At 42.3% G+C, this 21,405-nt stretch overlaps 2 protein-coding genes across 4 annotated transcripts; one reads left to right on the top strand and one right to left on the bottom strand.

The window, feature by feature from the left end:
* The first annotated feature begins 736 nt into the window (after positions 1 to 736).
* Positions 737 to 12,521, top strand: cpeb1b (cytoplasmic polyadenylation element binding protein 1b). 3 transcript variants are annotated; one of them, XM_041934985.1, is made up of 12 exons: positions 737 to 754; positions 1,004 to 1,175; positions 3,307 to 3,528; positions 4,999 to 5,228; positions 6,889 to 7,144; positions 7,276 to 7,389; positions 8,201 to 8,305; positions 8,883 to 9,019; positions 9,491 to 9,689; positions 10,137 to 10,231; positions 10,504 to 10,584; positions 11,802 to 12,521. In XM_041934985.1, the coding sequence occupies exons 1-12, from the start codon at positions 740 to 742 to the stop codon at positions 11,910 to 11,912; spliced, it is 1,737 nt and encodes a 578-aa protein (XP_041790919.1). In that variant the 5' UTR covers positions 737 to 739; the 3' UTR covers positions 11,913 to 12,521. The 3 variants fall into 3 exon arrangements, with proteins under 3 accessions (XP_041790919.1, XP_041790901.1, XP_041790909.1); XM_041934967.1 differs by lacking the exons at positions 737 to 754; positions 1,004 to 1,175 and having other exon boundaries at positions 3,244 to 3,528; positions 8,201 to 8,290; XM_041934975.1 differs by lacking the exons at positions 737 to 754; positions 1,004 to 1,175 and having other exon boundaries at positions 3,244 to 3,528; positions 8,201 to 8,254.
* Positions 12,522 to 15,336: 2,815 nt separating this feature from the next.
* LOC121606549 (40S ribosomal protein S17-like) lies at positions 15,337 to 19,909 on the bottom strand. Its single transcript, XM_041936936.1, has 5 exons — positions 19,823 to 19,909; positions 18,692 to 18,843; positions 16,442 to 16,547; positions 15,812 to 15,877; positions 15,337 to 15,454 (listed from the first exon to the last, which is right to left on the bottom strand). The coding sequence occupies exons 1-5, from the start codon at positions 19,823 to 19,825 to the stop codon at positions 15,377 to 15,379; spliced, it is 405 nt and encodes a 134-aa protein (XP_041792870.1). The 5' UTR covers positions 19,826 to 19,909; the 3' UTR covers positions 15,337 to 15,376.
* Positions 19,910 to 21,405: the final 1,496 nt, after the last annotated feature.

Raw genomic sequence — 21,405 nt, forward strand, 5'->3', positions numbered from 1 at the left:
TGTTCAGTTAAGGCTTCTATTATTACAAACAGTGATACTATTTGCACGTTTGCTTCGTGAATCCAAACAAGATGTCTCCAAAGTGATCAGGGTGTTCTTGCAGAAGAAATATTAGCTCTCGCTGGAGCTTTCTGAATAAATAAAGGTGAAAACATAGGCTGTAGGGCAGTGACACACCTCCACATTACCTGTATTGAAATGAACTTTGCTCATGAATTCAAACAAATGAATGAAGTGAAATAAACAATCTGTCTGATTATCAGGTTAGTAAGAGTGACTGAAGGGAAAAGCCTTCAGTTGCAATAATATACCTTTAATAATAATACCAGAAAAACATAAATATGCTTGTACATTATATTAGTTTAGTATATTAGTGGATTTTGGGGGGGCATGTTTGGATTTTTTTCCCCAGTGGAAAGTACAAAATAGAAAATATCAAGAGTATAAAACATGTACAAAGCTTAACATCTATAGCTGACCTGTTTCCGTGTGATTTTTTTTTTTAAATATACCTTTTCAAATTAAAAGCCATGTTGGCAAGTGATTTTTATTTTTTTGCCCTTTGATGTTGGGCACGTGAACAGACTGAGGCCCTCGCGCCAGCGCGGCCTTCATTCGCCGAGCGCACGTTCACCAAATTGAGACTAATTAGCTGGCTAGCAGACTTCATTAATATGACCTTTTAATGCAGGCAGCTCGTTGTTATACTGGAATTTCTCACCGACTGTTCGTGCACATCATGGCGTTTTCCCTGGTGAGTGAAAAAACAAATTAAAAAGGCGAGTTAGCAGAGTTTGGGCCAACTCAAACCTTATCGTTTGACCTCTTGTGTGACATGAAAATACCGACGACTTCTCCTCTGGATGTGGAAAGTTTAATTCCGGCCTAAAACAACTCAACAAAAGTGCTTAATAACGGTCTAAAAGTCGTTTTTTCGTGCGTCCTAACCTCGAGCTTCGCTTCTAGCATGAACGCAGGATTATTTTCTGGTTTTCTCCTGCAGAGAAACGATCCCCGCAGGCCGGAGAGCCCGGACTCCGAGTCCCCGGCCCTTTCCACCTGCAGCAACGCGGACATCTTCCGCAGGATGAACACCATGCTGGGCAACGCTCTGGACTTCACCGGTGTGTGCACCACACCCAACAACACCAAGGGAAAGCCAGACATGCTGTGTGGTAAAGTCTCGTTTGAGCCTCCCTCTGCTGCAGGTGGACACAGTCTGGGTACAGGTTAGGTTTTAGACATGCTCCTGAAGTCAACCCTTCAGAGCACACAGAATATAAGAGTAAATGCATTTTCCGATATTTTAATCATTCATTTTTGGTATATTCTTACACATGAGGGACTAAATGCTGTTTCAAGGCCACACTGCTAGAAAACAATTTTGGTCCTTCCTTTGTTTGTTAATCAACTCCTCTTTTCCTCACTTCAACTCTTTATGTTTTAATCTGTTAACCGTTTAGTGTTAAATGTCAGGAAAAAGCTCCTCACGGTCTTAAAATGTCCATTTTTGTCCGACAAAGAGTCCAATAACCAAAGATATTTCATTTTCAGTTATTATAACATAAAGCAAAGAAGTTAATCCTCGCGTTTGAGGAGCTGAAAATGGAGAATATTTACCATTTTGTTCCAGATAAAGCTTTGAATTGATTACTCAGTATTGCCAGCAAATAATTTTCTAGCACTTTTCATCTTAAGTGACTACACAAAATGTAAATGTTGAGTCTAAAAATACACAAATCAGCCTGAAAATGTGCAAGTTTCAGTTGTATGAGAATGTAAATTCCTCAGTTTCCTGAAAACTTAAACACAGAGGACATGTCCTCAGTGGAGTCTGATGTCTGCTGCTGTTCTGTGGTTGACATTTTTATTCCAGCTACACATTCAGACCAGAAAACCATGGAATGACTCCGACTGCAAGCCACAACAGCACTAGTTGTTTATGAACCAGGTGGAGTTTCTGTCTTTCAGGTGAAACGCTGCATCCCTGTCAAAGACGGAGCCTCATTTCACTTTCTCAGCTGGAGTGTGAGCAGCAGCTAAACCTGCTTCACCTTGTCATTATCATTCTGATGCCAGCAGCTGATTCATGCTGCATCGCTGCTCTGCAGCATTGCAGCACTTCTAAGTGTTTTTTTTTTTTTTTTTGCCTCAAGGGTGAGATTTGCCAAGATTTAAGCTCAGCACACTGCCCCTGTCCTCTCCTCCTGAATTAATTTGCTAAAGGGCTGTCCGCACTTGCAACTCGCAGCTCCCGATCTGTGCGATTATGTTAGAATATAAAGGTTTCGCTCGGCTTGACATGAAACAGCAGCGCTGCGTTAATGTTCTGTGAGTTTTAAGCGTTACTGAAGTGAACTGTGTCTTGACGCAAACTGAGCTGAACTTCTGCTGTGGCCTCTGCCCTGCCACCCCAGCTCGGTGTTGCTGAATCAGGGCTGTAGCTGGCAGCTGGATGCTTTCCAGGCCTGGAGAGGGAAGGGAGGAGCTGGCAGTGCAAATCGCTCCGTCCTTAACATCTGATCAGTCAGCTGCCTCTGCTACAGCGAGGCCGTGCCTGCTTTCTTCACTGTGTGCGACAAATCAGAACACACCAAAGTGTGCGATTGTTGTTTAGATCCAGCTTTCTGTTTTGGTTATTGAGCGTCCTCAAGTCTGAAGTTCTTTTTAAATCGAGTCTGCTGAGTCATTTGCTCCCGTCTCCCATGCTGCCTCCCACCATGCCGCTGTAGCTCTGCCCCTCGCCTCCCCCTCCCTCCCTCCCTCCCTCCCGCCTCTGTCAGCTCGCTCAGGAAACAAGGCTAGACACAGAGTAAGCAGCAGTAACGGTGGCAGCGGTGGCGGCTGTCTTCCCACCGGCTCGGAGACGTGCCGTGCCTACCAGAGAGGGGAGTGCTTCTATGAACAAGCCAATAGCTCTGACAGGAATTTTTCATTACACAGTTGTTAGGCAAGGAAGCAGGGAGGTGGGGGAGAGCTGATGTCATTAGCAGGGGTGTGCGAGTGCATCAGCAGCCATGTCACATGCTGCTAGGTGGGTCAGTGATGCGGACGGAGATGCATGGCAGTTTCACCGAGCACAGAGGCAGCAGGTTAGCTCCCCCGTCAGCCAGGGTAGGGGGAGATGTGATGAGGGAAGTTTGTTTGTTTTTAAATGAGATTTCTCAACAGAAACGGTTTCGTGTGACGAATCTCTTCGTGCCCTTTTCTATGTAACGCAGGCTGAAACAACAGTTATTTTTAGCTGTCTAACACTTCCTCTCCCCTCTTTTTCTACATCTCTGAACTGGATCTCGGACCGAAAAGAGTCGGAGCTGGCTGCGGTGGGCAGCAGGAGGATGCTCTTCCCCAACTGTGGTGGCATGCCCGGCTCACAGGAGATGCCGTCGTCCAGGGGCCCACCGGGTGTCACAGACCTGGGCCTGGGCCTCCAGTCTCTCCGGCTGTCCGGGTGGGACAGACCCTGGAGTAGCCAGGAGACAGACGCGCACACCTCCCCCTCCCAGGTTCAGACCAGCTCACCCTCCAGTAAGTACCAGATTTTTTTTTTTTTTGCTCACTTGACTTAATTTATTAACAACAAAACCTGCAGTTTGTCTTTGTTTTATACCACATTATGTCCCGGAGTGAGGTGGGTGTTGGTATCTGTTTTCCCAAGAGTTTATCAGCTGTGTCCATGACTCCTTTTCATTTGGACCTTCCTGTAGATATTGTAACATCTATGAGGTTTTGTGCCTTGATCTGTGTAACCTTTATTTCTGTTGAAATATGTGGTGGTTGGTCATTAACAGCAGTCTGTGTGGGAACAGACTGTAGCGTCACCAGGGAGGATGATGTAGCAGTTTTGCTTTGCTGCATCTCTAGCAACCTAGTAGGCACAAAAACAATCCAGGGAAGGTACTTTCCTTTTACCCAAACCTGTAAGATGTAGGAGTTTTTGTTAATTGTAACTAAGAAGTCATTTTCTAAATATTTAAGTCCGTAACCTGTTGATCAAACTGATGCCAGGATGTTATCTTTTAAGCCAGAGGTTTAGTTAGGATACAAACCAGAAGACGGGACTAGCAGTCCCACTTAATTTGCTTAACATGGCTGAACACTGAAGGTGTAGATGCTGACATTTGGACTGTCAGACAGTTCTGAGGTGAGCGTCTGACTTTGGAAAGGTACCGACTATAACTATGGCCCACTTGTCATGACCCATTTGTAGTTTTATTGCCGCATGTCCAAACCGACCAGGCATAACTTCATTGAGAGCTTTCTAAACTGGGCCTGCAACAAAGTGGGACAGAGCTTTGAATGCGGCCCACAGCTGAATAATCCCCCCCAGAGCTGCATGATCACGGTTACAGGCCACGTAGTACATATCTGTCACAGTTGCCAGCTGACTCACTTTGTTATCAAGAGGAAGGAAGACGCTGGTTAACATGTAAGAAATTGCTGCTTAGCAGTGTCTGGACTTTGTTTGGGAAAGGTGTCAGATGAATTGACCTCCAGTAATCGTGCTAAAGGGAAAGGCGTGTAGCTTCTGTGACAAGATTGTGTTTCAGACTAGTAGCGGCCAAGTTAGAAAACATCAAATGTAAAATCGAAAATGCTGCGAGCATCGATTCCTCGGGCATTTTCCAGCTTGCTGCATCAAGTGTCTTCTACATGCTAATTTTGGAAACTTGGGTTTGCATTGCAGCCTTTCAGTCAGGTCTGCAGATTCAGCACACAAAGCCAATTTTCTTTACTTTGCTCATTCAGTTGCAAGACAAGTTCCCTAAAAGAGCAAAAAAGATTCAAATTTCAGAAAGCGATTCAGCACCTAACAAATCAATATCCCTCTGTAGATTCAGCACACACATCCTATTTTCTTCTATTTGCTCTTCCTCTTGCAACACAGACATCAGACAAGCTAAAGGGTAATATCGCCATGGCTACTTGTACAGATTTCTCTGAAATAGTTGAGTCATCTCTAACACTGTAAATGGTGTAATTGTCCTGTTTTTCCAGTGCTAGGTTTACTGAACAGTCCCTTCAGTAGCATCCTTGGAAAGCCCCCAGGCTACCTGCCCACTGAGTCCATGAGCATGACTGCTGACTTCTTGGAGAAGTTCCCCAGCATGGCTCGGATGGCAAGCCGTCTGGACTCGAGCTCCTTTTTGGACTCTCGCTCCAGCAGTCCCGAAGACTCAGAGACCAGCGGCTTCAGCTCTGGCTCAGACCACCTCTGTGACATGCTGGTAAGGCCATGATACGTGTTCTGTAACTCCTGTCTTATGGGGAGTATTTGTCTGAAACCTGAATGAAATATTGAGACTGACTGGCCAGGTCACAATATGCTGACACGTATATACTGTTAATGATCAAATAGTAGCTTGGACCTTTATTTGAATCAGGCTTTTATTAGAGACAGGCCCATATTGTTAATTTTCCCTATTGTATATATTTTCTATTCCAGTTAGACATCCCGCTCTCCTGATCTGCTTCCATTTTAATTTGCTGTTTGTTAATGCAACACTGTTTACGTGTTGATAAATTCAGACTAATCTCCATTTCCACAGGATGAAATCATCACCATCGTATATTAAGCTACTGATAATTGCCCTTCTAAGGTTGTGCAATATGTTAAATTTCCCACCGGTGAGTGCTGACATATTTGCACAGGAGTTTGCAGACAAAAACAAAACACAAACAGAATAAACTCAAATGTCAAGACAGGAAGTATTCTCACAACTGTTTTCCTCAACAAACAGAAAAATATAACAGCACACTTTCTGAATTCAAGTTTCTCTTTTACCGAACTAAGATGAGCTTAATTTCCTTGTTAAATCACCAACTGAGGTGTGGTTGAAATAAGCTTTTAATTCATGAGTTGGATGTGAAAATATTCTGGCTCTACACGTTGTTTGTCCCCGCCGCCTGTCTGCTGCTGCTGATCTTTGTGTTGCAGGGTTTGCTCGCTGGCTTAGCGGCTCTCACTCGCTCTTCAGAAGCAGACTGTTAAATTAGCAAAATGATGATAATCAGAAAGGAGGTGGACTATTTATGCATCCAATCACACAGTACCCCTTTTCCTGCACAGATGTTTTCATCTTACAATCCCTTAAAAAAACCAAAACAGACTAAGTCACCCACCTCATGTGAAATGGATTACGTGCATGTTAAATATGTACAGTGTTTATTTGGCACCCAGGCTCTGACCCTTTTTGTCCCCGTCAAGAAAACACCAAGCTCAGGCTCTCGGGGAAAGCTAGACTCAAGCCGCTGGATGCTGGGTGGAGGTGGGCCTTTTTATAAAGTGCTGTACCAACAGCAGCAGCATCAGAGGCAGCAAGTATTAGCATAGCTTTCACGTGAGCGGTGTGGCAGCAGGAGAGCAAGCAGAGCGCCGATGGCCTCAGTACACCTTCGTGATCGTAAAGGTGCGTTTAATATTCTGCTGCAGTGAGACGAGTGTCATGTCAGTAACAGCAGCAGCAGCACCAACAGCAGCTCCACTTCATTAGTGAATATAACCTGTATTTCAGTTGATGAGCAGGAACAGGTTCCACTTCTCCCTCAATGTTTTACACCTGGTCTTTTTCGGCAGCTGGTCTTGTTCTTGGTGGCTTCATTTGAAAATTTGTAGTCATCATGATTGGAGGTTAAACTTTTGTCCACCTGCCACTGTTGCTGGTGGCCGACTCTAGATTCAATCTGCATCACAAATCGCACTGTTGCGCTGCTTTTATTTACCTGCCTCTGTGGCCAGTAGGTTGAGCACCACTACACAAAATCACCTGCATTAGTCGGGTGCCAATTTCCAACCCTGATTATGATTGAGACCCTATACACCGTCATGATTTAGGCATGTCAAACGCGAGCAGTAAGGTACGTCTGTCTGGACGTCTTTCTCTGCAGTCGACTCTGCGGATTTCCCCTCCCCTGCCTTATCTCGCATCCAACATGCAGAAGGATCTGCTGCGGCTGGGCTCCCGTCTGGACCCCCAGGACTCCAGCTCTCCTCTGACCCCGCCATCCAGTGCCAGCCCCGCCTCCTCAGCCATTTCCCGCCGCTGGCGTAGCGGCTCTCCGTGGCCCGGCGCAGACATGCTCGACCAGTCGGACGATGCGTTCAGTATTGAGAGGGAGGCCCGCCTGCACAGACAGGCTGCAGGTAAAACTAAAACCTTCAAATCTGACTCATCCACTGTTCTGCCCTTTCTGATTGTCTTAAAGCTCGGCTTTAACGGTATATACATGGTGGCTTTGTGAATTTTTGCTCACTCCTTTTTCTGGACTCCCCAGCTGTGAATGAGGCCACGTTCACCTGGAGTGGTCAGCTGCCTCCCCGAAACAACAAGGATGCTCTGTACTCCTGCAAGGTCTTTCTTGGTGGTGTGCCCTGGGACATCACAGAAGGTAACTGCAGCTTTCATTTTACAGTGTTAGACCTCTTCTTTTGATTTAATGGATGTGTTGATGTGTAATGACTGAGCAGCCTTTAAGGGGCTCTGCTTAAATCCATGCTTGCATGAGTGTAGTTTAGACTTAATAAGGTGAGATGATCCTTTTTTTAAATTTGGGCGTTACAGCAGCATAAGGACAGAAATGGTACAGATGAATGGAGAAGTTAGAAATAAAGTGTATAAAATAGAGTGCAGTTAAACTCAAAACTGCAATAGGAATTAAGCTATATCTGACATACAGTACCCACTACTGGTGTGGCACTTGAACAAATGGTGCCATTCCTTCTCAAGCAAAGTGACATAGTTGTGCGAGTAGTAGCTGCAAAATATGAGTAAGGATTGCCCTCAACTGACAGTGTATACCAGAGTATTATGATTATTGATGGAGTGCTTTATTAGTTCCAGTGGAAACTAAACGGTACTTATCAATAGCTTAGAATAAGTGGAAGATTTGTATCTGTACGTGCTGTGTATACATGTGCAATGGTAGCCAAATAAAACCTAGTGAGGTGGACTTGGTGCAAACAATGCAAAATTAAAGTATACAGTGAAGTTGTTATGCATCAAATGAGTGTATTAGTCCTTTTAGAGGAGAGCGTGAGGCTTCACCTCCTGATGCAGAGGGGACTGGTTGCACAGCTGTAGCACAGCTGCATCACTGAAAGTGATGATAATGCTAATGTTGATAATGTCGCATTGGTAATGTCTTAAGTTATCTGCTGCTAAACGTATATTTCATCAGACTCACTCATCCTTCATTTCAGCCGGCCTGATCAACACCTTCAGTGGCTACGGCCCTCTGACTGTGGAGTGGCCGGGTAAGGATGGAAAGCACCCCCGCTGTCCTCCCAAAGGTAATGTGGCCAAAGGTAACAACAGGCTGGTAGGCTATTTTTTTTTCTTCATGGCTTCAGGGTGGCACTGCGGTGAGCACATGGCATGCTGGTGAGTTTAACTATGGGCCTCTAGAGATATTTGGGTGATGATACTGGGGCTTAAATGTGGTGTAAAACATGGTGGTAGATGAAGGGAGTGGGCAAAACCAATGCGTAACAATGCATTGCACTGTTTTTGTTTTGTTATTCTTCCCTCCCAAATATTTTCAGCGTTTGAACGTCGTCTTGTTCATGTTTCCTGACGCTGACGTTAGCTGCAGCCCTTCACAGATCAGCGCTGCCTGAATGGTCTAATTATTTTCATTGTCAGTGATTTATTGAAGACATTTTTGGCTTGATTGCAGAAACAAAACCATTAATTGTTAATCAGTGTTAATCGTATTCTGCTAGATGCCTGTAAAACTGTTGCATTATGGGACTTAACGACTTTGTTTGTCTTGTTTTAATTGATTTACGTTAGTCGCTGCCTTTGAAAGTCATTATGTCCGATTCTAAATTCACACCAGAACACTGCCGGGGCCCACGCCATGTTTTCTGTCCATGTTTTTAGGGTATGTGTATCTGGTGTTTGAGAATGACAAGTCTGTGCGGGCGCTGCTCCACGCCTGCTCCCAGGACCCGTTTCACCCCGAGGACAACCGAGAGTACTACTTCAAGATGTCCAGCCGCAGGATGCGATGCAAGGATGTGAGTATCGTATACAGTATTTTTCCTGATTATACTTTGGTACTTTTACATAAGTAACATTTTCTATGCAGCATTTTTACTCATTGCAGAGTATTTTTGCGTCGTGGTTTTATTACGTTTACTGAAGTAAAGGATCTGAATACTTCCCTACCACTGACTGTATTGACAGTTGTATAGTAATGCAGTTAATACTTCACACATGGCAAAATATGCCCTGTGTAACACCTTTCAGTATAATGTTTTGAATGACTCAGTTTTGGACTAATGGAAGAAATTGGTAATAATCATTAGTTGCAGCTTTAGATCAGATGTGTTTTGTTTTTGCTTTAATCAAAATGTTGACTGACTGAATATCATTTTAGGCTTCTGTTACATGAAAAGTTTGTAGAAAACGGTTAATTGCTTAGGTTGAGGTATCAATCAGGAGCTGAGGTGATCTGTCGAGTGACTCTGGACCCTTTTCTCTTACAGGTGCAGGTGATCCCCTGGGTGATCTCTGACAGTAACTATGTGCGCTGTCCCGCCCAGCGTTTGGACCCCAGTAAGACGGTGTTTGTTGGTGCGCTGCACGGCATGCTGAACGCTGAGGCGCTGGCCAGCATCATGAACGACCTGTTTGGAGGCGTCATGTACGCTGGCATCGACACGGACAAGCACAAGTACCCCATAGGTGAGACCGATTTCCTGCTTCTCGTTTACGTGAAACATGGTGTGTTCCTGCAGTTTGTAGACATCTTGTAAAGTACAAACACCCTCAGTGCATCGGTCAACATAGTGATGCAGGAATCTGCTGGAGGGTCAAGTAAAGTACATGAATGAACGGCCTGCTTTCAGAACAATTAGGAATACATGCAGAGTCACAACTTCAGGCTAAAATCAGTTTCCATGGAGCTGCTTGATCAGCGTATCCTGTTCACGGAGGCAAAATTTGTCAATTGCACTTTGACACAAGGATTTGAGCCATAGATTAAATCATTTAAGGTGCTGATGGTTGAGGAAACAGTCCAGTTTTGGACTCTCAAACCCCCGTTTTATGTGAAGTGGCTGTGCAGAATGTTTTTTTTTCTGGTCAAAGAATCGGCTCCAAACTGAATCCTTGAGCTCTTCTTGCATGCAGGCTCTGGACGTGTCACTTTTAACAATCAGCGCAGTTACCTGAAGGCTGTGTGCGCAGCGTTTGTGGAGATCAAAACCCCCAAGTTTACAAAGAAGGTAAGATGATACGCTGTTGTACTTTCTATCATCAGTCATTAGTATCTGTGCTGTGGTGAGTGACTGTCATTAAATATCTTTAACTGGAAACTATCCATGAGGCTTAAATCTGCCTTCAATTTAAATAATAAAAAAATATTGTAAATCTGCTTGTAAAGCTCTAAAACCCTGTTTAAATTAATCTTTGATATTGAAAGTCATTGATGCTGAATCAGCAGGTTCTCACTTGTGTAAGCCCCCCCCCCCCAAAACAAGGCTTTGTCTTTCCTCAGGTCCAGATTGACCCCTACCTGGAAGACTCCATGTGTCAAGTCTGCCTTCGCCAACCTGGACCTTTCTTCTGCAGAGACCAGGTCAGTGGAAACCTGCTCGATGAAATCCTGCTCCCTGTGGGGTTGATGGTCGGGGTCAGGCGGTCAGTCCAGTACTTCCTTCCCCGGACCAGATTCCGTGACAGTTTGGTATTTCTGTTACCCGGAGAATGAAATCTGTTTGACCCCTGGAGTGAATGTAAGAAGGGAAGTTGTTTGTATTCTACCACAGATCAGGATGAAGAATCGCTTCCTTAATATTTCCAAAAACTCTTCATCAGATGGTCAGAACAGACAAAAGTCTGGTTAAGGCAAGATAAGCACAAAGTACAATACAATTAAATAAAATGGGCAACTAAGTTACTGTTTAATACACGTAAAAACGCAGTGAAATGCCAGAAAGTGTGGCCATGCAATATGCCAAAAAATGATCACTATTTTTTTCCGTATTGATCAATATTGATATTCATCCTGATATATACTTTGATAGTTACTGAAGTCTGAAGAAACCATTTAACTGTGCAAACACAGCTTGGAATATATTAGAATATATTTTGTGATAAAGTGTATTGAATAACAAAACAAGTTAGCTTGTAACTTAAGGGATGGGACCTTGTCAGTGATAAAGATTTGCTGTGTTTCCGTCTTGGTTGTCAGTGACGAACAGTATGTTTTGCAGACCGTCTTCGTGCTTCGTTGACACTTTTGAGATATCCAAACCTCTTCCATGTTACTGAGGTCATGTTACCTTTTATGTCAATCATTTCCTCAGCTTTGGAGGAATACATGAGTTCACTTTCAGCACTTTAGCTTAAATTGTGGCTGTTCAAAACAAAGCGGGTGTGGATGAAGAGGCAGCAGGTTACTGCGGGCAGAAGACGTCACATTTCTGTTCTGCCTGTTCAACAGGTGTTAAGTTGATCATACTGTCCCCCCTTTGGTCTTAACTATGGATAATGAGCGTTATCGTCGCTGACTCCAGTAATATATATCCTAAAGCGTTTCATTCCCTGCGCTGTGAGCTCTACTCTGAAGCTAACGCTGCTGTCCACTCTGTGTGATCAGCTCAGCCCTGCAGAGAGGCTGCAGACTGACGACTGCGGCGTTTATTTCTGCTGTGTGAGGCTGTTAGATCTGTCCGTATCACGCAAAAAAGGTCCAAAGTTTATCAACATAAATTCTGTCACACTCCCGAATCAGCTCGTTTTGTTGCTCTTACCTGAAAGTGTTCACCAGCATCACTGTCTGTCGACACTCAGGCCTGCTTCAAGTACTACTGCCGCTCTTGCTGGCACTGGCAGCACTCCATGGACATCTTGAGCAACCACCGACCCCTCATGCGCAACCAGAAGAACCGCGACTCCAGCTAGAGCAGATGGATCCGAAGACTCTGAAGGGCCAGAGGAAAGCCCCTCTCTACGGGGCGAGGCTGCCCGCCAAGGAGAGCACGCGAGACGTCTCTCGGTACGAGGGCACCATGGCACTCCACCAGGCACTGGGGATATCACTGTAGAAAATGTTCACTTTTGCACTTGCTACATTTTTGCTGTTGTTCACAGTGGCACTATGCACAGTGACTTTGTTGGGAGAGACCAGGGGCCCTTCACACTTATGCATTTTCCCAGACTTGTGGCCAGACAGAAAGATGGTCAGCCTAAGGTTAAGAAGTGGATGAAAATGCCATTTTTTTTTCTTTTTGTTTACATGTGTTGCATAGTAAAGAGCAATCACGTAAGTTTCATTGCCGTTCATTGGCAAATGCCATACAGTGCCTTTAAATTTTTATTTTTCCCCCTCCTCCCTCCCTCCTCTACCCCCAGTTGGCGTCTGTTTTTCCTGTGCAAGCCAACTGGTGATTCTTACTTTTGGGAGTTTAATGTTGGGCTTCATTTAACCAATCGCATTTCAGACATTTTTACGCAGTTTTTTACTAATTTGTACACAAACGGTTTTAAGTCATGACATGAAAATTTTGAACAGAATTCTACCAGGCGGCTGTTTATGAGAGAACCCCCTTTTATTTTTCCTTTCTCATACATTTTTCTGTGGCCATTTTTTCCTTTTTTTTTTTTTTTAATTTGCCCTCCCAGATTTCAATTGATTGGGCACAAAATGTTGGAAGTACTACTTTAAACTTGCTTTGTTGGTCCACTTATATTAAATGTGTGTAACAATAGTACTGGATACACTTCAACTGGCAGTCCGTCATTTCTCACGCATGATGATGGACCCTGTTGAGAGTGGAAAAGTTTGATTGTACATAGTTTGATTTTTTGCACTTTTTAATTTGCACATTTGGAGCGGTGGCAGTGGTTTTTAATCACTTTTGTACATCAGCAGGGGGACACGCCTATGTTAGAACAGCTGCTTGTTTCCTGTTGAATGTAAGAACTTCCACTTAGCTGATGATAAATTCAATCTATCCAGAGCTTGAGTAGACCCCAGTAAATGACGCCACGCTTTCTTATCCCATTTTGCCTTCTTGTTCCAGTTGGACATAAATGCATAATAAGCTGTGTGCCAAAGACAAAGTGTCTTTTCTTTATCCATTAGGTTTGTCGTGCTGAGCTTGTCCCTTTAGCCCAGCTGCTTTTTAGAGTTTTGAAAGTCTACCTCATTGTGGTCTGCCAAGTTTGCTGCTACTTACAGTTGTGGAGTATGTTCAGATTGGGCACAATAAAGGTGTTTAAGCATTACCGGCCACGTCTGGACTCTTCATTCATATAACTGGGTTGTTCTTTACAAATCCTGGCCCTGTGAAAGCCTGATGGAGTTTTGAAGCTTGTAATGTTTGCAGTCTTGTGTCTGAGGGGAGGTGATCTGTAACCTCATTTACCCGTCTGCTTAAAGGGAAAGGCTAGTTTGTAAAGAGATACTGCAGCATGCATCAGTACATGCCAGGTTTCTAGTCATTGTGTTTATTCATTAAGTTTATTTTCTGTCTCTGGACACTGACATCACTTGAATAATTTGGGTACTACATATATTTGAACAGCGGTTGTGTTAACAGGGACTGAAACTAAGGTGCTACAAAGCTACAAAAACACTGAATTCTACACTTCTCATGTAACTCAATAGTGTATCAGATCTGTAAAATTTAATTTGTCTCCAAATTCATTTTGAGATTTGTGGCGTTTCAAATTTGCTCTTACAAACGACCCAGTGACTGAAACTGACATGCATGTAGAAATCTGGAGGTGGAGCCCTTTCAGTGCTAAGATGTTGGGTCAAAGGTCATTTTAACTTTTATCCGATGACTTGGAAAATACTACATTTCATCACAACCTTCAGAACTGAGGCTGGTTGGTTGCTCTGTGGATGCTGTTTGACTTCATCCTTGAAGGTGTTTAATACTGTTCAGTCGATTAGCAGCCAGACTGACGCAATCTAACCTGAATATTCCTGAAACCAGTCAGCTTCCACCTGCATCACTAATGCTGGGCTTCTGTTTAGTCAGCATCAGGCGACGGAGCCACTTTTAATTCAACAGTTACTGTGCAGGGTGGTGCTGCCGCCACACTGAACAGAACGCACCAGGGATGAACTCAAACATCAGCGTAGTGAACTTGAGCAGTCAGTACAGGGTTCATAGGTGGTTAAACACGGTCCTGAACAGGGGGTTTTTATTTTACTGGTCACTTTAGGAAGCATAGTGGTTTAAATGCAGGACATATGCCATGCAAACCTGTTTGCTAATGCCCATGGAGCCTGGAGTGTGCTGCTATCAAGCCCGTCAACGGGGGGGGGCAACCGGGTATGTTGTCCAGGGCCTTAGGACCATAGGGGCCCCTGAATGACCCTTAATTTATTTTACTTTACATTCACATATTTCTTTTTAATTAAATCATTGCCTGATGAATTACATATTATTTTCTACTCAACATATACTTAAAAACTTTAACATATTAAATATTTAAATATATATATTTTCCTATGTTTGCACAACACCCCTACCCCCCATCTTAGCAGAGAATGGTTTGGCCCCGCTCTCTTAAGGCTACGCTACATACGTGCCCTGAAGCAGGAAATTTACTTAAATCTGTCATTGTTATGAACTCTAAATATGGTGAGTCGTCATAAATCAGGTGCGCAGAAAAGAAAAAAGAGAGGAAGATCATAGAGGTGAACGAGAAAAAATGAAGATTTTAAAAGGGGGACAAGAAGCCAGAGAATTAGGGCTAGAGTTGGGGGCCCTATGATGGTCTCTCGTCCCCAGGCCCCAGCAAGTCTATTGACAGCCCTGGCTGCTGTAAACGCCTTACAGTGGTCATTTAACAGTTGACCTGATTTAAACTGCTCATCAATTGATTACATTTTAATTTGAATTATGCATTTAACTAAAATCAGTTGCTATTTAACCATTTCCTTATTTTTCTTAACTGAATTTTAAAACTGAACAAAAGTGATTCTAAAAAGGCTTAAATTTTATTTGTAGTTCCATTTTGTAATGTGTGTTTTAATCTAACCCTCAGAGCAGCAAGAGGAAGTAATAAACCTTATAAAACTAAAGACAGCGGTAAATATAATCGATTGGCAAAATTAATTGTCTTTTAATACATGACTTGTAAAAGCTTTTCAATTAAACTGTTCAGTTAACCCAACTATCAGCTGCTCGAGTCGCAGCACATCTACAGTGAAAAGCTGAGTAAGTGTTAAGCCTTAAAAACTCAAGACAATGTGAGACATAACCAGTTATGCTGACTTCAGGTTTGAACTTATCTTAAACATAACAACTGTCTGGCTGTTTAACTGCTCAGGAAATCACTTCTGGATAACAAAGGACAGGAGGGAAACTCTTAATAATTCTTTTATTAAAGAGGATTATGACATGATTTTACAGTCCTCGTGGTGTCTTGAAGTTCATTCCAATAGTTGGCTGAGTGACTTGAAGGTTGGAAAGGCCACCGAAATCCTACAAGAGGAAGATGTTTTCACGGTTCAGGTAGATGAATATGGATTTTAGTCATCACAGGGTTATTTACTTCTGTCTGGGGACGTCTGAAAAGTTAATCTATATGCTGCCAAATACATACGCCTAAATTAAATGTGATAACACCAGAATGCATTTCCTGTCCAATACACATTGTTTTTTATCTGAATGTAAATGTCTCTTTAAAACACTTTGGTCAGTATTTGTGTTTAACCGTGCTCAATAAATTGTCTTATTACTATTAATATTCAGAAGGGGCTTTAATGACTGTCTGCAAAGCGGGAATCTTCAGGGTTACAACAAAAGCTCATTAAAGCAGCTAAATCTGTTTACACTTACCAGCATCTTGAGCATTTCCTTTGTATCTGGATCCACCTCGATGAGCTCCTGGTCCAGGGCAGAAATCTAGAGGATGACATTTAAAAAATTAGAATTGTGTTTTCAAGCTTTCAGAAGTTAGTTTGATAGCAACAACCGGCAAGTTAAAAAGGTGTTCAGTCTCTGTTAAACCAAAGCTGCTTTGCGACATGACGAATCAAACCTGAGGACCCCGATGCAGCAAAACTAACAAACCAAATCACCGACTAAAGGCAGGGTGAGTCATTCTGTAGAAGACTGTTGACATTTGTTGGGTTTGAATGAAATTCGGTGAATATCTGCTCATTATCTACCAGCTGTCTGTTCTGTGCCTGCTGAAAAAAAAACAAAACACAGCTCTGGTTCCGGATATGAGAAAGTGGCTACACGACACTATTACAGCCAATCAGCAACAGGCGGCGTTCATGCTGGCGCACAGGACGAGGGGAGGGGAGATCTAACATGCAAACATGTAAAATTATTGTGAAGATGTTAATCGACAATCTTCCTCCAGAATGACTCGTCCCACTTTTAAAACGGCACCAAGCATTTGAGTGTCCAAACTGTTTGCTGTCTCATGAAACAGATGAGACAGAGACATTGTGAACAGACCTCGGGCACGTAGTTGTCCCTCCTCTCTCTCTCCTCCTCCTGCAGCTTGATGGAGATTCCTCTGACTGGACCGCGCTGGATACGCTTCATCAGGTGTGTCACATACCTGAGAGACAAACAGGAACACGACCAGTGTGAGAAAACAAGCCGACAGCAAAGACTACAGGACAAGGACGGGTTGACTGACAATTTAGAGACATGTGATGGATTACAATTTTGATTTACTGTACCACCACTACCATTTTTCTCAGTCATAAATAACTGAACAACATTTCTGACAATTCATGGTCTAATATTAAAAACATCTGTTAGCTGTGGCTGGAATTTGAGCCTAATTGTGAGTGGTTACAGAGCAACTGCTCTCAAATTCATAATCCTCAGATCAGTCAAAAAACAAAACAGAGAAGACACGTTCCCTGAGACGATGAATACGATGGGAAAACTTTCAATTAGTAACCACAAGCTGTTATTTTCAGTCGATGAGCCACCCAGTTTATTCTACATTTCACATCAATATACAGCAAACAAAATCCATCAACTCAGCAACCACAATCACTTTGTGGTGTGCCACAGGCTGAGTGTACAAAAAAACCCTCGAACAGTTTAATTCAACTAAAGTGCTCAGCGTTCAATGTGAGCTGAGCTTTCACACGACTGACCTCCAGCTGACTGCACAGATCACAATGAAAGTCTGGTCCACACAAAGGGCGGGAGCTTTAAGAACACTTCAATTAAAACACATAAATAACTGCAGCCGTAGAAGAAGCCAGCACCTCTGTTACTTCACCGCCAATTAGATGTAGTTTCTCAAGAAAAAGCCAAGAATAACCCCAGTAAAGTGGGGTAAAATGTTTAATTCAGATGAACAGCTGCAGGACACTACCTCAGTCTGGTCTCTGTGGGAATGTGCTGCCTGCTGACTCACTGTGAAACTTCTCTGCACCGGCTTCAAACAAACCAGCGGTCGACTGGGAGTCTTCACTCCGACATCAAGCCCTGAAGGCTCAAAGCTGCAGAGCAGAGGACGCTGCTGACAGACATACAGCTGCATTTACTTCATCTTCAACTGAGGACGTTATCAGAGTGAGCAGAACACAGTGGCCACAGCGAGTTCATCTCTTCAATCAGTGATATGAACATCGACAGCACACACCTCGCAGCTTTTAAACGATAAGGAAAAGCATCAGTAACAAACTACATGTTGCAGAACAGGTGCTAGTGTATTTTTAGTTCTGTTGTTTTAAGACTTATCAGGATTACAAATTACAAGAGCCAAGAATGCACAACAGCCAATGTGCATCACAATAAAAGACACGTCTGCATCAACCAAACATCTGATGTGAACCAGGCCAAACGTTACCAGGAGAAGACAGGAGCTCCTCACTATATAAAACTGCGAAACCAGGAAAGGACTTTCTGATATTTCTCATCACTGTGAGGGAAATAAAAACTAAACACAAGAGTGTTAACAAGCATAATTAACATGTCAGGAGTCCATAAAATATGCTGAAAAGTCAGTGAAGGTACGATAAATACAACCTAAACCAGCAACATGCTGCAGTCATGATTTTTACAAAGTCATTTTGTTATGAGACAATTTAACAACTGACCATTCAGAATAATTAAAGTGTCAATCAGATGAATTCAACCAGGTTATGAAATTACTTCGTAGTAAGTCATTACTGGGATCCAAATAAAACTGCTCAGGGCAACAACATGTTCATTTTTTTGCATCCTGTTGCTAGAGGTACTCCAAAAAACACAAATAACTAACAATTATTTTCAACATTAATCGTTTAGTCAATCAAATATCAAAAAACTTGTCATATTGTTCTTTTGTCCAACCAACAGAAACCCAATCATAAAGAAATGCAGTAAATCCTTCTGTTGGCTTGGACCTGCAAATGTTTGACATTTTTACTTGACTGAATCGATTAACTGATTGTCAAAATAGTTGGCGATTAATTTTCTTTCGATTTTTAATCAATTAATCATTGCAGGTCTGCTCCAAAATGACAGAAATCCATCATGTAACACTGACTCCTCCGCTCAGCCTGTTTCATGCTGCTGAAGAATTTTCATGACACCATCAAGTCTGAGGTGAAAAGGTGCAAACAGGCTCCAACAAACAATCACTTGTGCCGGACAAATCATAAACAGCTGATAAAACTGTCAACAAGTGAACGCCAGCCTGCAGGAGTGCACGTCTCTGCGCTACACGCACACAAAATATCAGCAAATTTCACTTACCCTGCAATTTTGTTGCGCAGAGGCTTGCTGGGGATGATGGCGATCTCCTCGCACACCCTCTTGTTGGTGTGGAAGTCACTGCCCAGACGGGTGTAGTATTTCTCGATGATGACCCTGGCGGCCTTCTTGACCGTCTTGGTCCTGACTCGTCCCTGAAGAGAAACCAATCAGAGACACAGCTGAGAAATGCAGTCAGAAAACTTTCCCCCAAATAACCAGAAGGCTGGAGGAGTGTGGAGGAAAGTCACATGATGTTGTTTAGCTGATGAGTAACACTGGATTGTATATTAGTGGTCAAAGTAAATGTTTTGAGCAGGGAATGTGTTTTAGAAATCATTCTTATTAATTACCTGCTTTGTCATGTAAAAACACAGATCACATTTCCCACTGTATCTACAATAAATGTCAACAGCCTGAAATCAATGATTAATTTCCACTAGTTCTTCGTGAATCTATTAATTGCCACAATTTTATAAACACAGGAATTTAATGCAATTACACAGCAGAGGGCTTTTTACTGCAGTCCTGATACTCAAAGTGGCTGCAGGTTTCCTCAGCTCACATTGTTAGAATTTACATCTTTTTTAATGCCAAACCAGAATGTATATTAAGAGTGATTTAATCAGAGAATACTTGAAAATGAAGCCTGTCCAAGTAGAGCGTGACATACTAAAAGGAAGACTGAATGAATTCTGTACGAAAATCATAGCAACACGGCACAATCTTCCAGGACCCCTCTTCTAACATTAATCCCGCTAACATTTAGCGCTAAAACTACTTTCTTCTGCAACTATCGTCAACAAAGTCTAGTGAGAGTTAAAAAGCAGAGAATCACAAAGAGCGGACCACACCAGCACTTTTACATTTAGAAATACAAGTTTTATTACGTCTGTGCCGGTGAGCTCTAGCTGTTTTTAGCCGTTTGGTGGAGTTAGCTAGTAACACGGGAACATATAGCCTGTGTTTACATATATTTAACTCCACTGAATTACTTCGAAATCCTTCTTTCAGACATCTTTATACTGTTTGTGTGGAGACTCATGCTTGTAACCGCTTGCTGGGCGGACAGACAGTAAGGATTGAGTGTGATTGTGAGGGCTGGTGATCTGAAGTGTACTGCGGTGTACCCACCATGTTGACTCGGACCGGTGGAAGAGAGGCACCGAATGCTCATACAGGAAGTTTATAGTTGACAACCGCCGCTGTCACGCACACGCGGGCGACACCGGCCACTAGCGACGGGAGGTGTGAAGTGCAGGGAAGAAAGGCCACAAATAACACGTTGCGTTCGAGGGGCTGACTGTACTATGTACATAATGTTTTCATTATTATTGACGTTTTAAAAAACGAATATAGGTCAATATGTCTTTACCTTCTTTTGTTATATTGATCATGAGTTTTATGTATATTGAGTGGACGAATATCTAATATGTGAGTTTTTTAAAAGCATTAATTTAATGTGAATTAGCTAATGTGTATTAATGAATGTGTATTTATTTGACCAATTTTGAGGCAACAATTATACTGAATTTAAGTTTCAATCAACAATGAAACTATTAAGTTGTAGGAAATGATATGTAACAATAAGTAGTTGATCATTCTTTGTGGACCCCAGAAACACAAAAGTCAACAGTGATCTTTCATACAGTAAACTGAACTAAATCTTAGTAACTATCCACCTCTGAAAAATTTGGTCACACTCCTGGATGGAAAGTATCTCCAGACAACCTGTTCCACTACAAATTTATAGCGACAAGAGGTTTATTTCTGACAATCATCATGCAATTCAATGGGACTAAGGTTGTCTCAGCCTTGAGATGCTTTTTTAGCTCATTCATTTATCAATATTTATTTTTACTTGCTAGGTCAGCAGTTCATAGGCCTCTAAAAATGACTAAAACTGTTTTTGCTCTAACACCAAGTTCTTCACAAGATGGTTTCTTTTACAGTCTATACAATCTGAAATCATAAATCTACTCTGACAAGAATGTAAACTAGTAGGACCCATCATCTACACGTACGTATATTTGCCATTTCATTAACGTCAGAATACAGAATCTGAAGCAATTTGTATGAAATCATCTCACAAAAGACATTCCCACAAGGTGGAGAGATCTTTTATTTTACATAAAAAAGGGTGCAAACTGGAGTTTCCCTTTAGGTGTGGAGGGAATAAAAAGTGATTTTATAAGGTTCATGTGTGAAACATTGTATTATATGAATCCAAGGAAGAGAAAAAAAAAAAAAACATAGGCATCTCAGATAAAAGGACCTTTACCCTTCTGTAAATTAAAAATATGAAACCATAAAAAAAAGAAATGTGGGTCCTTCATTCTTGAAGCCCTTGACTAACTCATTCAAATACATTTTTGAAGTGACATTCATATTTCAACACAATAATATTTATTTACAGTTTTAAGATTTCTCTTAATCATAGCTCTGAAAAAAAACAATGCCGAGGAGAGGATAAACTCTTGGAGCTGTACAATTTGATTTTCCACAGTCTGAGAGGGAAAAAAAAAAAAAATCGAAGAATACATACTTTATATGGAATCCCAACAGAAAGAACAAAGAGTATAATTGTGAACTCTGTACAATTTACAATTTTCAAATAATCATCACAATATTGCAGTAAATGTCACCCTAAACCTCTCCCTCAAAGAAAAATATACAGTAAATCCAAGACAATTCTACAGTACAGCAACAAGGAAAAA

The sequence above is a fragment of the Chelmon rostratus genome, chromosome 1, assembly GCF_017976325.1.
Source record: "Chelmon rostratus isolate fCheRos1 chromosome 1, fCheRos1.pri, whole genome shotgun sequence".
Taxonomy (NCBI): domain Eukaryota; kingdom Metazoa; phylum Chordata; class Actinopteri; order Chaetodontiformes; family Chaetodontidae; genus Chelmon; species Chelmon rostratus.